We start from the raw sequence: 18,728 nt of genomic DNA on the forward strand, positions 1-18,728 counted from the left end.
TATTCAAGAGGACTAGCTTTTATAAAATATTGACCCAACATATAATCAGAGACTGCTTTTTTTTTTTAAAGGACCTAAGCCAGGTCGAGGTTGACAAAAGATTTTGATTAAACAAGCTTCTCTTGAAGATTCTAAAAAAACAGTGTCCTACTAGCTCTGCTCCAAACTTTATACATATTACTCTGTTTTAATTTTCTCCCTCTCCACAAGCAATGGCCAGTGAAAGAGTAGTCCAATGGAACAATCTTCCGAGTGAATTATTAGAGGCCATCGGGAAATCGCCTCGATACCATAATCGACGTTTCTCTTGCGATCTGTCAGTCATGGCTGTCATCTATTCCTCCCTTTGTTCATCAGAAACAGCCCCATTTTCCTATCAAAGTTTACATGGACTTTCGGTTTAGTCTATATCACATCAACACTAGGGTAAGTGGCTTTAGAGTGGCCATATCTTTGAGCCCTTTTTGTCCTGCCCTCATGGTAGTTGCTGCTGGAACATTATACCATTGCAAACTATTAGGGGTCGACAATGAAACATGCACCTTACTAGAGGATATAAGAACCTCTCAGTTATATTATAGAGACGTTATTTTTATGAGGGGAAATTATATGCTGGCTGTTGCTGAGGAGGGTACAATTCTTGTGGTTGATTCGTCTTTGGTGATGACAACGATTGCACCTCCGGTAAGTCCTCCTGGTGGTGGCAGTGAGGTTGGTCGCCCTAAGAACTTGGTGGAATCATTGGGGAGGTACTTTTAATTGATAGATATCCGAGTACAATGAAACAAGGCCGTTTTATTCCTTTCGGGTTCAAGGTTTACAAGCTGAAAGCAGTTGATGAGGAGCAATGGGTTAAGATGGAAGGTTTGGATGGTCAGATATTGTTTCTTGGAGATAATTGTTTCTCCTCAGTTTCTGCTCAAGATTAATTAGTAAGTTAATATGGTATTACTAAACTAGGTCAGTTTGGCATTGCTGTGCTGTGAAAATAATCGCTGTTAATAAGTGATTTTCTCACAGTTTAACAATAAGTGATTTTCTCACAGTTTACCAAACGGGTTGGGCTTTCCAAAATTTTTAAAAAGTCACTTACCACCCCAAATAGACAATGTCAAACAGGCACTTAAGTAGAATGATGATAGCAAATAATCCTTGTTTAATGTAGATGAGCCACACTCTAATGTCATGGGGGTTCTAATGCATGTTATGCTCTTTTGGGGTTGGCTCGAAAAACTTTATAAAAAAAACCGTTTGGGCCGTTTAGTTGTATTGGGCTCTGACGGGCCCTTTTGTTTTGGCCAATGTGGTCCATCACTCACTTCCCCGAGTTCATAAAAATGAAAAAAGAAGAGGGTCTATCAGCTCACCCCACTCTCTCACTCACGGTTTCATCTCTGCAAATCCGAACCCAGCGCAACATCTTCAGACTGAAAGGTAGAACAAGTTTTCAAATTTTTGGGCACAGCGTGTCGTATATGCGGTTCTAAAGTTTCATTTTTTTTTTTTCCTTTTCATGAAGTTTGATGTCGTTTCAGCGCTCCCCGGTTTCAGTTTTCATTGATGCTTTTTGGGTGAATAAATGTTTCAAAACTTGCATTTGAATGATGGGTTTCATCTAATTCTAGCTTCAACTAGCAACCGTTTGCATAGGACTTGAGCTTACCTTGTAGTTGTTCTTTTAGAGAATTTTGGCTCTTTTTGAATGATGGGTTTATCTATTTATTTTGGAGAAATCGCATGCCTTGTTTGTATATAAATTATATTGATAATTAGTTTGCATTTTCTTAAGTCTGAGAGGTTTGCTCAAACTGCACCAGCACAATTAAAACTATTTTTTTTAATATGCCATTTTTGTTGTTGAGGTTATTGATGTTTATGGCAGGCATGGTTTTCTTGAGCTGGATTAGGCCAAGTCCTGAAGAACAAAAGGCTTGCATTGACAGGTAAAGAAGATTAATCTGAGTTTGATATGGTTTCATTTCTGTTATCAAGGAATTTGAAACATTGTATGAACTCATCATGCCTGCTGCTTATAACCAGGTCAGGTAGCTTTAACTATGAGGCTAAATTCAGGGGAGCTACTACTAAGTCCCTGTCTTCCCTCCAAGAAGACAAGGGGCTCTCAAACAATGGTTTCTTGTTCAACCATGCGCGCGTTTTGGTTGGTTCTGGTGTTGACACTTATGAAAAGGGCAAGAGAGCTCTTCAGGACTGGAGGTCAGCCCATGTTTAATTCTCTACATGTAAAGAAATCTCAGTTGAGAAGGACAACTTAATCTTATGACTGGTTGTATGTGGTTTGGCAGGCATTTTGGACTGAATTGGGCATTTGTTGACCCAAAGACGCCGGTTCAAAATGGAGTTAAGTTCTGTGTTTGCGTCAAGGAGTTTCTGCCATGGGTCATGATGCCTCTTCAGGTTGTATATGTAAATGAAAATAGACCTAGTAAACAGTCCATGGCCTCTTTTCGTTTCGGAGGTGGTACCCTTCAAGGCCACTTGCTGGTTAGTTTTTCTTCACTCAGTTGAATTATATTTGTGTGTTTTTGGTTTCAAATGAAATATATGAATCCTCTGATTTGTGGTCTGCAAATTTTGTGCAAAACAGGCTGGGGAAGAGCGATTCTCAATCGAACTGGATGAGAACAACCAAGTGTGGTACGAAATACTTTCCTTCTCAAAACCAGCTCACCCTTTGTCATTTATTGGATACCCATATGTAATGCTTAGGCAAAAGTACTTTGCTCATCAATCTTCTAATGCAATTATGAAACATTTGAATGCTTTGAAATCCTAGTGCATGTATATATGCTAGTGGAATTCTGCTTATATGAAAGCTTCATTGCCCTTTCTTATCTTCGTTATAAGTTTAACTGTTCTGAACAAGTCATAACTGGCAGCAAAAAACTATGCTATAGTATTTGTTTGAAGCAACCACATTAAAATGAGAGTACATGTTAAAATAAAAAATCAAACTCTGCAGTAGGTTATGCCTAAACTCACAATCTCCATCCAGCTCCGCATATAGATCAGGCCTTTGGCCATGTTGGGGATGGGCAAAAGATACTAGCAGAGGCTGGATATGTTAGTGGGACGACGCAGCGACCATCGAAGTTGCTCTATCTACCTTTACATGTTTCCTATTACATGAAAATAGGGAGGAGGCACTGCAAGGTTGACAACTAAATTTCTTTCTCCTTAAAGCTCATAATCGGCGTCCAGCTTTTCATCGATCAAGCTTGGGGAAGTTGGAGATTGTGATGCTTCACAGTCAAGCACTGAAAGATCCAAAAAACCACCTATACTAAACCACATTACATGAAACAATAAATTTTCAACCAAAAAAAAAAGAAAAAAAAGAAATTGCAGTAGTGTGGCCAAACTCAAATGACCATCCAACTTAGCATCGATCTAGCCGCCAAGATCTATGTTTAATTTTCTTTTTCTTTAACTTTCTTGAAAGCCAAGTCCAAATCCAAACACGACGCCAAATCTTCTTCTTCCTTTTCTTTTCCTTGCTTGACAACCAAGTCCAAGTTGGGGGTGGGTAGAAGATATTATCACAGCTTGGATAATATGTTAGGGGCAAGTGACTGCCAAAATCTAATCGGAAAACTCCCATCTCACTAAACATTCCTCCAAACTCACCCTCCATATTATTCTTCATATAAAAGAAATTAGAGAAATAAATGCTATTCCCTTTACATCCTGGAAAATCTCTAGCAGAAACAGAGAAGCAGCTGTCATCCCCCACGAGCAATATTCGATCGCTCAAAGCATCCCTCTCATCAACTTCAATCCATTGATTTTCAGCTGTGTTCAACTTAAAAACCTTGAATTTAAGCTCAATGTCGAGCCACTTGTCTAAATAACTATCTTCTCCCATTGTACTCGGATACCTATCGACTAAGAGCAACTCCCCCGATGACTCCACCAAACTCTTCTTGTGATCACCACCCGAACAAGCTAATATTGGCGGCGCAACTACTTTCACATTCAGACAAGAATCAACTACTACAGCTTGTCCGTCCTGGCAGACAGCGTAGAACTTCCCTTCGTGGAAAATAACATCTTCGTAATCATAATGTTGATCATGATCCAACTGAGAGACCTCAATGCAGTTGTTAACGCTGACATCTAATTCGCCTGGGTATAATACCCCATCGGCAATTATCATGACCACAGGGAAACCGAGATTCATGGACAAGGCCACCTTATTATTACGGTCCCACCAACCATCGTCATGTATGCTGTAAACTCTTGCATATTCAAAAACCCTAAATTCCAATAGGTTAAATACCTTTGGGAACGAGTGGGGCAGTCTCCCTACAACAAACTGGGAGAGTGGATGCAACATACGAGTTTCACCATATTTTCCTTCTTCAACCTTAACCAACCAACCTCTTTTATGAGGATCATCTCTAGGAGGCGCAAGATGAAAGACAATGCTCTCGGTTAGGGTAAAGGTGGTGTTGCTGCCATTGGTGTTTCGAATGAGAACTTTGATGGGAAATTGAAGCTTCTTTTCGAAGCGAGGGATGGAGGACCGCAATGACTTGCACACCGCACGAAATCGAGAAACATCTGTTCTAGTGTTTAGGCACTTTCCTATGCTCTCTAACAGTTCACCTGGGATTCTACTCGCCATCCAGGATGATTTTCTTGGCGATTGAAGCTCATTTGAGACTAAAGTCAAAACTAAATACACAGGGAAGGAAGGTCTTGAGCAGAACATCAGCTTTCATATTTGAATAAGAATCTCAAGAGAATTGGAAAGTTTGGTCCCGGATTATAGGGGTTGATAGATAGAGTCCTACTTGTTTTGGTATTATAGTTATGGGAAGGAAAAAAAAAAACCAGAATTAATGCGTACAATAAATAATTGTTTTGGTGGCGTTATGGTTAGTCTAAACAATACTTTAATTGGTTATGATTTTGGTAACAAATATTGTTGAGGATTTGTATGTTACTTTAAGCAATTGGTAAATGCATTTTTACCACACAATTCCTCAACTACCCTGTTTCCATAATCTCCATCCGAATCATAATCGCCATCCGACTCATCCTGGCAGTCCGACTCATACTGGCCGTCCAGCTCATAACCCCCATACAACTTCTAGCAAGGCCAAGTCCAAGTTGGGAGAGGGTAAAAGATTTTAGGAGAACTTTGATCATCAAAATCGAAGTTGAACTCTCCAATCTGGTTAAAGGGTCTTCCTAACGCATTATACCTATAATGCTGTTCCCCAAGAACCTTGGAAAATCTCTAGCAGAAACACTTCTCAACGGCATTCAACTTGAAAACCTTGAATTCGAGCTTACTTGTGCTGCAAGACTTGAAAGGCGGACATCTATCAACTGACAGCAGCTCCCCGGATAACTCCACCAAATTCTTCTTACGATAGCCGGCAGAACAAGCTACCGCAGACGCAATTGCTGTCACACTCAGACAAGAATAAACTGCGAAAGCTTTTCCGTCCTGGCAGACAACATAGAAGTTTCCTTTGTGGAAAAGAACATCTTCATAATCATTGCGGTCGGGATCCAATGGAGAAACTTTGATGCACTTTTTATTGTCAACACCTAATCTTCCATAGTGCAATCTTCGATGGCCAATGACCAGGACATTGACCGCGGGGGAACCAGCTGAGAATTGGAAAGTTTGGCTGTAGAATTAATGACTATTGAGTTATGTATTGCCTACATAATACATACATAAACCTGTTTTTGTAAAAATCTCATATTGTAATTGGTTGAAGATCTGTTGGGTTTCTTATGATCTGCTGCAAACCTGGCATATAATTTGAGGGATAGAAAATAAATAATTTTAAGCTGCACATTTCAAACACAATGATTCTTATTTGATATAAAGTGATACCATTGTCAATTGCAGGAAAGTTGGAGGAAAAAGAATGAAGTACTTATAACAAAAAATATGAAATTTTAAACTTGACATGGATCAACAGCCCAACTCATGCACAAGTTCAAGTCCTTTTCTTTTGTTTCTTTCTTTTCCCTTCTTCCAAATTCATGTCCAAATCCAAGTCTTCTTGTTTCCTTTTCCTTTGTTGTTGGCTTGGCAACCAAGTCCAAGTTGGGGGTGGGCAAAAGATGTTGTGAAAATTTGGACAATCTGTTAGCGGTAAGCAAGTGCCAGAATCTAAGCAGAACACTCCAGTTTGGCTCAACATGCTTCCTCTTCCTAACGCGTTTGTGCGATTATAATGATCATAGAAATAAATGCAGCTCCCCCTGCACCCTGGGAAATCTCCAGTAGAAACAGACAAGCAGCGGTTGTGCCCCGCCACCAATATTCGATCACGCAAAGCTTCCGCCTCAGCCTCAACCCATTGTTTCCCTTCTGCATCCAACTTGAAAACCTTGAATTTAATAAGGTCAGTAGTCATGGGAGGCTTGTCTGCATAGTCAGAATCAGAAGAATCTTCACCATGAACGGGGTTCCGTGCTGCCGCCCTTTGACGAAGTATTTCTCTGGCCACAAGAGTACTTGGATCTACTTTCGCCCACGAAAGCTTCTTAGAAGAATCTTCATCAAAAGAATCAAAATCTTCTGAATCTGATGAAAAATCAGAATCTTCTGATGAAGAATCAGAATCTTCTGATGAAGAATCAGAATCTTCTGATGAAGAATCAGAATCTTCAGATGATGAACCAGAAGAAGGGGATTGGTCTGTATCCCAATATCTATGAACCAAAAGCAACTCCCCGGATGACTCCACCAAATACTTCTTGGGATTAAGGCCAAAAACACCGTCTATTCGAGACGCGATCACCGTCACATCAAGAGAAGAATCAACCACTACGGCTGTTCCATTCCGGCAGACAGCATAGAACTTTCCTTGATAAAAAATGACATCTTCATAAAACGAGTGTTCACAACCCAACCGAGAGACTTCGATGCACTTTTTACTGTCAACGCCTAATTTCCCATACCATAATCTTCTCATTCTCACCATCATGACCGAAGGGAAATCGAGATTTAAGGACATGGCCACCCTATTACCAAACCATCGATCCCGTAAACGTAGGCCGTATACTTTGGCCACCTCAAATACCCGATATTCCAATAAGTTGATTAACTTTGGATATGCGTCGGGCAACTTCCTTATGATAAATTGGGAGAGTGGATGCAGCATATGATGAGTTTTTCCCCATTCTCCTTCTCTGACATAAATCAACCAACCCCTTTCGCAGGGATCGCCGGCGGGAGGTGCAAGATGATAGAGTACGCTCTCGGTGAGGGTGAAGCTGGTTCTCTTAGCAACAACTTGGATGGGGAATTGCAGAGGAAGCTGTTTTGCAAAGGGAGGAAGAGAGGACCGCCATGACTTACAGACCGCTCGAAATCGAGAAACACCAGTTTTTGTGTTGAGACGCTTACCAATTCTCACTAATATATCATCTGGTATAGTGCTCGCCATCCCTAATAATTATGGTGGTGATCCGCCTTGTATATAGTTTGTTAAGTTCACCAATAATATATAGGATGCTCAAGGTTATTTAATGCGCTGGTGAAGCAAAAAAAAAGTCCTAAGAGAATTGGGAATCTTGAATGGCTGATTTCTTGCGCAACAAGTAAGTCAAGGCCACGAGTTAGCTTTCCTTCCTATTTTTGTGTCATTGAGAAAAATTAGCTTTTATATCTCAAAACGAGTCCTATGAGAATTGGAAGTTCACTCAATAACTTTTCCATCCACAAATTCCATATTTGATGTTGATGGTAGAAAAGTTGGAGGAGAAAAGAAGAAAAACTTAAACAAAAATAAATATTTATTTTCCTCATTTTCCTAGGTATCAAAGAAGGGATACCAAATATTTATAGAGGTCTCCTACAATTATAGTATTAAATATTGTTTATGTTTGGAAACACGAGTTTGAGCATCCGCCTGCTTCGAGGGCGGACCTAGGAAGGGGCTCAAGTGGGCTTAAGTCCAGTGCAGATTTTGTATTTTAGTCTTTATTGTACAACAAAATTCACTATAATTAAATATTAGCCCACTTATCTTTTAGAATTCAATCTATCCTAGCCATTCAAATCAGATTTTTTTCTCTTCTACCCACTGAAATTATACCATGTTTTCCATTTAAAAAAATATATAATCCTACCATATAATATTTATAATTAGCCCATAAATTCTTGGTTATAAAAGATCTCTCAAAATAAAAAAATTTAGCCCACTTGTTGAAAAATTCTTGGGTCCACCACTGCTATGTGATATTCTCATTACAATTTTATAAAAACTATATGTCATCGCTTTCAGATTTTAGAGGATAGAGAAGAATTCAGAGTTATATCGGACATATGTGAAAGGTCCAGAATGTTTATGGATGATGAGTTCTCCTACTTGGCTGACCTGCCTTTAGTTTTGAAAATCCTTCATTGCAGGACGAGGGCGCTGTTATGATGTTGTTTTCGTCGCATTTTATAAATAAATAAATAAAAGGAATAACAATCAACAATACATGTAATAATAATTAAATTTAAAAAAAAAAAGAAAAAAAGAAGAAAGGAATAACTTGGTATCAATCAAGAAGAGGCCAACTTCATGTCCTTTTGTTTTGTTTCATCTGTTTATTTTCTATTTTTGGCTTTGGCTTCCAACTTCAATCTAAGCAGAACACTCCAGTTTTGCTCAACACACTCTTCCTCTTTCTACCGCTCTTGTATCCTGATCATAGAAATAAATGCTACCCCCCTGATGTACCCTAGCTGGGAAATCGCCAGTAGAAACGGAGTAGCTGCCCTCCTGCCCCAGCACCAATATTCGATCACGCAACGATCGTACAACAGATTCAATTATCATATTACGAATAGATCAAAATTTACAATCGTCATCCAAACTATTAGCATCGCTCAACAGACCAACTTCATGTACTTTTGTTTTGCTTTCTCCTCATGTCCAAGTCCAAGTCCAAGTCTTGTTGTTTACTTTTCCTTTGTTGTTGGCTTGGCAAGTTGGCAACCAAGTCCAAGTTGGCGGTGGGCAAAAGATGTTTTGAAAACTTGGATAATCTGTTAGCGGCAACCAAGTGCCAGAATCTAAGCAGAACACTGCGGTTTGGCTCAACATGCTTCCTCTTCCTAACGCAATTGTACGATTATCTGGATTGTAGAAATAAATGCAGCTCCCCCTGCACCCTGGGAAATCTCCAGTAGAAACAGAGAAGCAGTGGTCGCTCCCCACCACCAGTATTCGATCACGCAAAGCTTCCGCCTCAACCTCAACCCATTCTTTCTCATCTGCATTCAATTTATAAACCTTTACAGAAGAACCAGAAGAAGAATCAGAATCCTCGTCATGAGCTGGGTGGACAACTTCAGCTGGTGCTGGCGCTTGCGGCAGGCCCTCGTAAGAAGAATCTTCATCATGAACCGGCTTGGCAAGTTCAGCCGGTGCTGGCACTTGCGGCAGTGCAAGAACCAATTCACCAAGTATGCGCAAGTCTCGATAGTTAGCTCCACTCGAAAACCCACCTTCGTGGGTAACTTCAGCAGGTGCTGGCGCCAGCGAGAGCTCCTGGTAAGAAGAATCAGACTCTTCATCAGAAGAATCAGAATCTTCACCGGAAGAGTTACAAGAAGAATAAGAATCTTCACCAGATAAACGAACCAAAAGAACCTCCCCAGATGACTCCACCAGATAATTGAGGGTAAAACGACCTTTTATTGGAGACGCGATCATCGTCACGTCAAGAGAAGAATCAACCTCTACGGCTGTTCCATTATAGCAGACAGCACAGAACTTTCCTTGATAAAAGATAACATCTTCATAAATGGAACGTTCACGAGTCAACGGAGAGACTTGGATGCACTTTTTTCTGTCAACGCCTAATTTTCCGTACCATAACATTCCCCGTATCACCATCATGACCGCAGGGAAATCGAGATTCAAGGACAGGGCCGCCTTACCACAAAACCAGCAGTCATCCCTAAAACGTGGGACATATACTTTGGCCACCTCAGATACCCGATATTCCAATAAGTTGAGTAACTTCGGATATGAGTAGGGCAACTGCAGAACGGTAGACTGGGAGAGTGGATGCAACATATGATGAGTTTCACCCGTCTCTCCTTCTTCGACACAAATCAACCAACCCCTTTCACGGGGATCAGTGGCGGCGGGAGGTGCAAGATGATAGATTACACTCTCGTTGAGGGTGAAGCTGAGGGAGCACTTCTTAGTGACTTGGATGGGGAATTGCAAAGGGAACTGTTTTGCAAAAAGAGGAAGAGAGGATCGCCATGACTTACACACAGCACGAAATTGAGAAACGTCGGTCTTTGTGTTGAGGCGCTTGCCAATGCTCTCCCATAATTCATCTGGTATTCTGCTCGCCATCCTTAATATTTTATAATTGTATGTTGTTTTATGTTTAAGAATACATAGGCCAGAGGGGTTATTTAACGTCCTGGTGAAGCACAAATAGTCCTATGAGAATCGGGATTCTTGAATGATCAATCAGTTCCTTTTTTTTTTTACTTTATTGTTTTCTCATTGAGAAAACTTAGCTCTTGTATCTCAAAGCGAATCCTACGAGAATTGGCAAGTTTTCACTCCCAATTTCTATATCCACAACTTCCATATTTGATTGGAGAAAGTTTTGGTAGGGGGAGGAGAGAGAGAAGGAGAGAGAGTAGTACAAAAATAAATAACACAGCATAGAAGAAGCAAAATAGAGGTATGACGTTAATCAGGATATTATTGAGTCAGAAAGTGCTACAATCTGCTCTAGTTGTCTAAGCTCTAAACAAACATGAACTAAAGAAAATCTTCAGATAATGTTAGATTTGAAAGGGAAAAACAAAGTGATTTTATTATATTTGGAGGAGAATAGTACATGGCTCGGTGTAGGCTAATTGACCTTCTACACTTAGCATATTGGCTTATTGGCCACCACACTTGGTTTAGAATAGTTTGGGCTATTTGGCCCTTACACTTTGATTAGTTTAGGCTATTTGGCCCTTACACTTTGATTGGTGAGCTTATTGGCTCCCTAACATAGCTGACTTTGGGTAGCTCTTGGCTCCCTAATAGTTTGGGAGTTCTTTTGGTTCCCTCCCACAGATTGGGAGTTGATTGGTTCACTCCACATAGATTGGGAGTTCTATTAGTTGACTCCACTTGGCCTTATTGCAAAGCATGCCTATTCATGATTCTTCTAGAATTGTGTAGAACACAAGTGGACATTATTTTTCAACAGATAAGATATTCAAGCTGAAGCAACGTGTTCTGCACTTACAAATGCCGTCAAACTAAAACGTAGAAAGGTCTCATCCTGATGAGTTAACGGAACATCTGCCACACACAGTTAGACTGCTTGTGATACCATCCTCCAATGTGGCTCAATAATCATCTTGGTTCAACACGATTTTCAGAAACACTGTATGATCTGGGAATTGGTGAAACTAACTCAATACCCCTTAAATCTTGTGAACTCTTGAACAAAAGCAGAGAAAGATAATCACCACCCAACACCCACAACACTTGACTTTTCACCCAGATGCTTTCTTCCATATGTGAACTGAACTTTAAAATCTTGAATTTGACAACCTTGACGCTTTCAGCTACAGACAGCTACCAAAACTTCCTGTGACTACCAACCAACACCATATGTTGAAAAATGCGATGCGATCTGTCACTTCCAAAGATGAAATAAACGTGACTGCTCTCCCAAAGAAGAATTAACCATCTTCACTCTCCCCAGCAAGTCAATGAGTGCAAACCTGCAGAAAAAAGAAAAAAAAACAATAACTAGTGAGAGCATCAAAGTATCAATGTGAAGCATTTCTTGTTGCAATTTTTGTTGCAACATCATTGATAAATTTTTCATAATCAATATTTTCTAGAAGATCATTTTCAACAGAAATCAAATCTCGTCCATCTAATTTTTCTTGCGATATTGGTGATTGCAAGTAAGATTTTAGTAACTTCAATTTTGAAAAACTATTTTCTGTAGATGCCAATGTAACAGGTAGAGTCAATAATATTCTATAAGCAATGCATGCATTTGGAAGACCTAGTTCTTTTATGAAATTTAGTATTTCAAGGGCTGTCATTTTTTCTTTTGGTAAATTCCCTCGTAAGAATTTTTGTTCTTCAAATAAATCATTTCCATCAACATCACAAGATTTTCCATGCTTTAGACTGAATTCAAGATGACCACAACAAGATTTCAAATGATTATCATCCAATGAATTTAACTTCTCTGAACTAAACAAGAACCCAAAAACATCCTCATATGCCTGAAACTGTTCAAACATTCTCTTCAATAAACCTATAACTTGATCCACTATATGTAAGAAATAATGAATTCTAAAGGATTCCTCAACAGATTCAGGAGATGATCCGTTGACATTCTCAGCATGGTTCTTTCTATGGGTTTTACAAGTTTCATTAAACACATAATCACTTTCCATTTCAGTAGCAATTCCTTTAGCAACAGTCATGGCCTGTGTAAACCTTGTTTCTTTATATTCTTCAAAGAAATTAATCAGCCTTTTTACCTCATCTATAGCAACATCAACAAGCATGTCTTTAGATTCTAAGTATTTGCTAACAGAGTCAACAACAGAGAGTATGTCAAACCAAATAATCATGCGTAATAAAAACTCAAAATCAAATCCATATGTTGCTAAAGAAAGAGCTTGGCACCTCACGTTGAGGTCAGACACAGTTTCTCCTAATTGAAGTAAAGCTTCTCTTACTTCTAGAGCATGGAGTCTTATTGCTCTAACACTTTCAATTTCACTCTCATAATGTGAGATCGTTAATTGCTCAAGAGTTAAACATTTTACATTATCTTCCAAAATTTTCCAACACTTTGAACAATGAGAAAACAATGTATAAATATTTTGTATCACTCCAAAAAAAGATTTTGCTTCACTACAAGAGTCTACAATGTCACAAGTGTTAAGTTTAGACTATGACAACCACATGGCATGTACCATGCTCTACGATTTATATCTAAAAGCTTATTCTGTACACCTTGGTCTCTCCCTCTCACATTAGATCCATGATCATATCCTTGTCCTCTTACATTATTGTCAAGATTAAGGTCAAGAGATTTTAACACACTTTGCCATTCTTCAAAAAGTCCTTGGCCCGAACACACATTTAAAAACCCTAAAAAGTACTCTTCTATTTTTATTGGACTTGTAGAAACATCTACATATCGTAAAAACAAAGAAATTTGTTTTTCGTCATTTGAATCAAGAGTACAATCAAGAATCACAGAAAAATACTTCGCTTCCTTAATTCTTTTTATAGTAAATTTGGCTTACACCCTTCAAATTCAATTTGACGTACCTACAACCCTTCACTTTTTGTTCCTATAAATAATACCCAATTTGTATAAGTAAAAACCCATGATTAGGATCCAACTCAGCAAGTTACCTAATTAAGCATAAAATCTGATTTATTGTACTTTTCAGATTCCAAAAATACCCCCAACTAAGCCATTATTGCATTTTGTATATTAATGTAGGAATCAATATGAAAACCGTTTTTAATTGGATTGTATATAATGACAGATGTTGAATTTGGAAAGATCTCCAAATGGTTGTAATGGACTTAGGAATTAATTTTGAAACATTTTTAAAAAAATTTAACAATAAATTCAAATTTAGGTAATCGGTTTGTTTAATAAAATGTTTATGTTATTTTCTTTTTATGAATTATACATGACTAATAATCCACTTTATAATTGTTTATAAATAAAACTGTACATACTAATTATGTTGAAAAAATAATGTACCTATTACTTGTTTGTTTTATGAAAAATATAATTTAGCTAGTATGAAAAGTGTACATAATTATCTATTCCAATATACCTACATTATACGACATCCAATATACCTACATTAATTTTAATGTACTTACAATTAGGATTTAGGTATTATATGTCATCCAATGTACCTACCATTTGAATAACATACCTACTACGAATAACGTGCCTATTATTTATCTAAATAATGTACCTATTTTTTCTATAAATAATATAGCTTTTTTTCTCTGAATAAAGTACCTATTATTTGTTTGATTAAAAGTAATTTTTTTAAATGAACCAATTTTCTCTCTCCAAATAACTTACCTATTTTTTTCCTCTAATAATGTACCTATTTTTCCTCTCCAAATAATGTACCTTACACATTTATAGGTATGTTGTAAAATAATTTACTTGTGGGTAAATAATGTACCTATATTTTATATAAATTATTGTGTACCTATTTTTAATTATGAAAAATGTACGCAATTACAAAGTAACTGACTTTGTTTTTTTTTTTTGGTAAATAATATACCTATATTTTATATGTATATATTTATATTATATTTTTCATAGGTACATTATTGGATATGTAATTTAAAGATTTTTTGTTTTGTTTGCAATTTTAGGGGGCAAGATGTGAGAGGGAAGGACAACTAAAAGAAATGGGGTGATTGATATGCTATTAATAGGGAGTATATTAATTACAATTATGGCAGTTAATGAAATGCTTGAAATAAATTATAAATAAAATATGAAGTTTAGTGGCAACAATGTAAAAACATATAAATACTACGACCTCTTATATCCTACTGGTCATTTAAATTTGAAATTGGGTTTTACACATAGATTTATAGAGTGCTGGGTATATATCTAGGAAATAGAAAATGTAGGGATCTATATTTAGACTATGATTGCACTTTTGATTTCAGAAGCTAACAAAATTATCAATTCTTGAATGTTACGACCTAGATAATGACAATGAATCTCATTGTTTTGAACACGTCCAATATGCATTTGCATTACTTGATCCCAGACTGCAATCATTTCAATTTGGGTAAAAAAAATTCCACAATCATTTTGATAAATCCTGTCATTTGTTCAAAAGAATGTGAACAAATGTTTAACAAGAAATTTCACAACTGAAATGATTCTTGGCAACACATTTCTCCAGTGTTGTTTCTCCTGGTTAATCTTGTCTTGATTTTTCTCCAATGTGAGACGCACATCCTTCCAAGTGATCATGTGAAAGATGTGCTCAACGCCTGTTTCATGTTCTTTGAGCAAAAGACTAGGTTGTTCCCAGTCTCCATATCCTTCATTTGCTAACTGACATTTTATCAAGTTAGGCATTTCTTTATTATATTCTCGATAAAAATCTAAGCTCAAACGGTCAAAAAAAAATCGGGCCACCGTCTAGAACTGGGCCTTTAATGCTGTAATGTCTTTTTGGGCATTATTATATCAAATTGGGCCACCGTCTGTGTTGTTTTATTATTATTATATTAAGTTAGGCTTTTAATGTTGTGATGTGAGATGTTATTTCTAGTTGTGAAATATTTATGTAGCACTTTTGACATATCAGTCGAAGATGCTCTTAAGCATTATTATATCAAGTTAGGCATTTCTTTCTGGGTTTACCCATTGGGCTGTAATAATTATGATGGGTCTAGTTAGGCGGAAACCAAAAGTCTTTTTTATTCTTTTTTCTTTTTTAATTTTTCGGGGATTAAAATTATGGCGAAGTAATATGATGATCTTGAACACCACCCAAGAATTTGATCTCCACACCTATTCACAAAATTTCAAAGACATTGATCCCTAGTTCATTTCGTGTCAACGTTTTAAAGATTTTCAAAGAGATGAAGGAAAATTCATGGGGTAAAGTTGGAAGTGAAGGAAAATTCTTGGGTGTGGAGAGAAATTAGAAAGTCTCTAACATCGAAATAAATCAAAATTTTGGATTATAAAGATATTTTATTTTGTAAATAGCATGTGACTTGGACTGTTACCACATAACTCGACATGGAGAAGGAGCTTATGCGAACAAGATCCAACACTTATGCATAACTAAGGATCCCATCAATTCAACTCAAGCTAGCATACAAAAATTTGTTCTGACAACCGAATCAAATTAAGCTACAACAACAAACACATTCGAAAACCTAAGTTCTAGTCTAAAAAATACGGAGAAATAGAGAGTGTGATAAGATATAAAACAAAAGAGAGGGCGTGACGAGATTTGAAAATAGAGAGAGAGAGAGAGAGAGAGAGAGAGAGAGAGAGAGAGAGAGAGAGAGAGAGAGAGAGGAGCTTTGAAAAATGGAGAGGATATAGTTCTAAATAAGAAAAGAAAATTAGAGAAAGAGAGCTGCATATTTAAAGGAAAAAAATTGAAGAGATAGAGTCAATTGCATAGAGAAATTAGAAACTCTCCAAGACTGAAATAAATAAAATTCTTAGATTAGAAAGATATTTTCTTTTGTAAATAACATGTGACATGGAGCTACTTTGCATAATCACTTTACTATTACTACATTACTCAAAATGGAGAACGACCTAATCCAAACCAGATTGAACACCTATACATAACTAAGGAGCCTAACGATTCACCCAACTCAAGCCAACACACAAAATTTTGTTGTGACAACCAAATCAAATAAGCTAGCAACAAACACATTCGAAAACCTAAGTCCTATGTCTACAAAATATAGGGAGATAGAGAGAGTAATAGGATATGAAACAACGGAGAAGGCATGATGAAATATGAAAAAATACGGAGAGAGATGAGATTTGAAAAATGGAAAGGAGATAGTTCTAGATACGAAAAGAAGAAAAAAAATTAAAGATAGAGAGTTTTTGCAGACTCATGAAAAAGAAAGAGATGCAAGATAGAGGTGAGGTAGAAACCATTGTCACATGGGTTCTGTTCATACCTATGGAAAAAATATATTACGTACTAATATGTAACTTGAAAAGTTGTCAAACACCTATTTATAATTGATCATTTCTTCCTGATTGCAAAAGATAATAAGCATAAAGTCAATTCATTATTATTTCATTCAGAATAACAAAAGATAATAACAATAAAATCCCATGCTAATATAATTGGAAACTTGAAATTCATAGACTTCCAGGTCAAATTAACTTAAAAACTGACTGAAACTGTTCCATAAGTTCTCTCCTTCACTGCACTCCTGCGAGCCCTGGTTTTTCTGATAACATGGCATGGCATGGCAGGACCTCCAAATCTCTGAAACTCCAGAGCTCTCTCACACTTCACCTGTCAAGATCATGTCAAGAAGCAATCAAACACAAAAACCCACAAGGAGAGAGAAAGAAGAGCAATTGCTTACAGAAGCTAAGGCAGGGAAGGCCAATATATATCGGCGAAGAATGGAGCTCCTGCAGCATTTACAACGCTAATGCTATGGTCTGCCAAATTGAAAACCGAACCATCTCCAACAGTGCTCAAGCTTCTCAGCGCCAGAGGATTCTCCCGGTGATCGGAGAAGTAAATGCAGTTCCTTGAGCACCCAACAATGTCTTCAGCCGAAACAGAGAACGAAAAATCAACGTTCAAGAAGAATGCTTGGTCATCCAAGTTGTGCACTTCATCCCATCTCCTCCTCTCTTGATCCAACTTATAAACCCTGAAATTAACGGTATTCAGCGGACATTCGTCGATTGCATCAGGCCAACCATTCCCTTGATGCCGAATAAAACGATAGAAACTGGTAACCGGGTCTGGTCTTCCATTCGGGTCCGCCATCATGTACCTGTCAACCAGATAAAGATCTCCGCAGCTCTCGACCAGATGCTTCTTGTGCCCAAAACAGACCAACCGAGGCGCGAATTGAACCACTCCCAGAGCCGGGTCGACCAGGAAAACCGTGCCCCATTTGTCCACAACGTACGGCCGGCCCTTGTAAACAATCAGATCACTGTAACTAGAAAACCGATTGCCGATGCTTCTCAAACGCTCGACCCCATTCTGAGCAAAACCCAGTTTTCCTTTGTGGTGAATGACGAGAATTGAGCAGGGTTCAGAGTGAGAGAGCTCAATGACTTTGCTCACGCGATCAACGTAGGCAGAGCCAGCTGAGTTTTTGAGAGCGTAGGCTTGGCCCAGCTCCACCATCTTATAATTTAAAAAGTTCAGGTGCTCTGGGAAAAAGTCCTCCCCGCACCTCAATTGGCGGTTGGTGATGGGGTGAAGAAGGCGCAGGTTCTGGTTGCACTCTTCTAGTTTCAGGAGCCAGCCCTTTGGGGAAGATGATGATGAGGATGGTGATGACGTGGAGGCGTAAGGAAATGGGTTGGTTCGGAGGAGGTAGAGAGTGGTTCGGGCGAGGGAGGCTTTGGAGTGGAAGGAGAACGGGTATGGGAATTCTGTAGGAATGGAAGGGTGGAATCGGGGAATGGAATGGCGCCAGGAGTAGGAGACGCTGCGAAATCGCAGCCGTTCGATGAAAGGTTTGAGCTGCTGGCCGATCCGGTGCCAGAGCTCATCTGGGAGTTTGGACCCGTCCACTGAACAGGGGGCTCTGGAATCCATGGTAGGACCTCTGTTTCTGTTGACAGATGATGACATGCAGAAAGAGAGAGTGAGAGAGAGAGTGAGAGTTTCAGTCAAGGAGGCAGAGGTGATGGTAGGACCATTGTCCAAGAACATAATCCTTTTATACTGCAATTCTAGGGTAAACAAATTTGTTTTTCTCCAATTTAGTCATCAAATAATCTGGAATTTTGCTCCCAAACCGGAGCACTGCTCCGGTTGGGAGCTTAGTTAGTAAGTTAGCATGCTAATCAACTCAACCAACAAAGAATGAATGTTTTTTAAGACATTTTAAGATAATTCGAGGTTTAGTAATGTTTTAACAAATAAATGTAGTTCCTTCCTCTATTTGATAAATGACGCGTATGATTTTAATTGGTGATTG

The 18,728-nt window shown here is 38.2% G+C and overlaps 5 protein-coding genes across 5 annotated transcripts; 1 reads left to right on the forward strand and 4 right to left on the reverse strand.

Annotated features, from left to right (window-relative positions):
- LOC18770364 (UPF0548 protein At2g17695) lies at nt 1,321–2,857 on the forward strand. The gene is made up of 5 exons (XM_007203037.2): nt 1,321–1,434; nt 1,883–1,943; nt 2,041–2,217; nt 2,307–2,505; nt 2,609–2,857. The coding sequence occupies exons 1-5, from the start codon at nt 1,338–1,340 to the stop codon at nt 2,795–2,797; spliced, it is 723 nt and encodes a 240-aa protein (XP_007203099.2). The 5' UTR covers nt 1,321–1,337; the 3' UTR covers nt 2,798–2,857.
- LOC18770132 (F-box protein SKIP23) lies at nt 2,941–4,648 on the reverse strand. The gene has a single exon (XM_020569022.1). The coding sequence runs from the start codon at nt 4,646–4,648 to the stop codon at nt 3,401–3,403; it is 1,248 nt and encodes a 415-aa protein (XP_020424611.1). The 3' UTR covers nt 2,941–3,400.
- Nucleotides 8,916–10,361, reverse strand: LOC18770403 (F-box protein At2g17690). Its single transcript, XM_020569023.1, has one exon. It carries the CDS (start codon nt 10,359–10,361, stop codon nt 8,916–8,918), a length of 1,446 nt encoding a protein of 481 aa, XP_020424612.1.
- LOC18770335 (zinc finger MYM-type protein 1) lies at nt 11,795–12,619 on the reverse strand. Its single transcript, XM_020569024.1, has one exon. It carries the CDS (start codon nt 12,617–12,619, stop codon nt 11,795–11,797), a length of 825 nt encoding a protein of 274 aa, XP_020424613.1.
- Nucleotides 16,902–18,455, reverse strand: LOC18771717 (uncharacterized protein At1g65760). Its single transcript, XM_007203343.2, has 2 exons — nt 17,142–18,455; nt 16,902–17,068 (listed from the first exon to the last, which is right to left on the reverse strand). The coding sequence occupies exon 1, from the start codon at nt 18,377–18,379 to the stop codon at nt 17,147–17,149; it is 1,233 nt and encodes a 410-aa protein (XP_007203405.2). The 5' UTR covers nt 18,380–18,455; the 3' UTR covers nt 16,902–17,068; nt 17,142–17,146.

The sequence above is a fragment of the Prunus persica genome, chromosome G7, assembly GCF_000346465.2.
Source record: "Prunus persica cultivar Lovell chromosome G7, Prunus_persica_NCBIv2, whole genome shotgun sequence".
NCBI classification, from domain to species: domain Eukaryota; kingdom Viridiplantae; phylum Streptophyta; class Magnoliopsida; order Rosales; family Rosaceae; genus Prunus; species Prunus persica.

Coding starts and splice junctions, on each gene's coding strand:
- LOC18770403 (XM_020569023.1), bottom strand. CDS start 10,361: ATGGCGAGCAGAATACCAGATGAATTATGGGAGAGCATTGGCAAGCGC.
- LOC18770335 (XM_020569024.1), bottom strand. CDS start 12,619: ATGATTATTTGGTTTGACATACTCTCTGTTGTTGACTCTGTTAGCAAA.
- LOC18770364 (XM_007203037.2), top strand. CDS start 1,338: ATGAAAAAAGAAGAGGGTCTATCAGCTCACCCCACTCTCTCACTCACG. Junction 1,435..1,882: donor CAACATCTTCAGACTGAAAG/GTAGAACAAGTT, acceptor TGTTTATGGCAG/GCATGGTTTTCTTGAGCTGG. Junction 1,944..2,040: donor CAAAAGGCTTGCATTGACAG/GTAAAGAAGATT, acceptor GCTTATAACCAG/GTCAGGTAGCTTTAACTATG.
- LOC18771717 (XM_007203343.2), bottom strand. CDS start 18,379: ATGTCATCATCTGTCAACAGAAACAGAGGTCCTACCATGGATTCCAGA.
- LOC18770132 (XM_020569022.1), bottom strand. CDS start 4,648: ATGGCGAGTAGAATCCCAGGTGAACTGTTAGAGAGCATAGGAAAGTGC.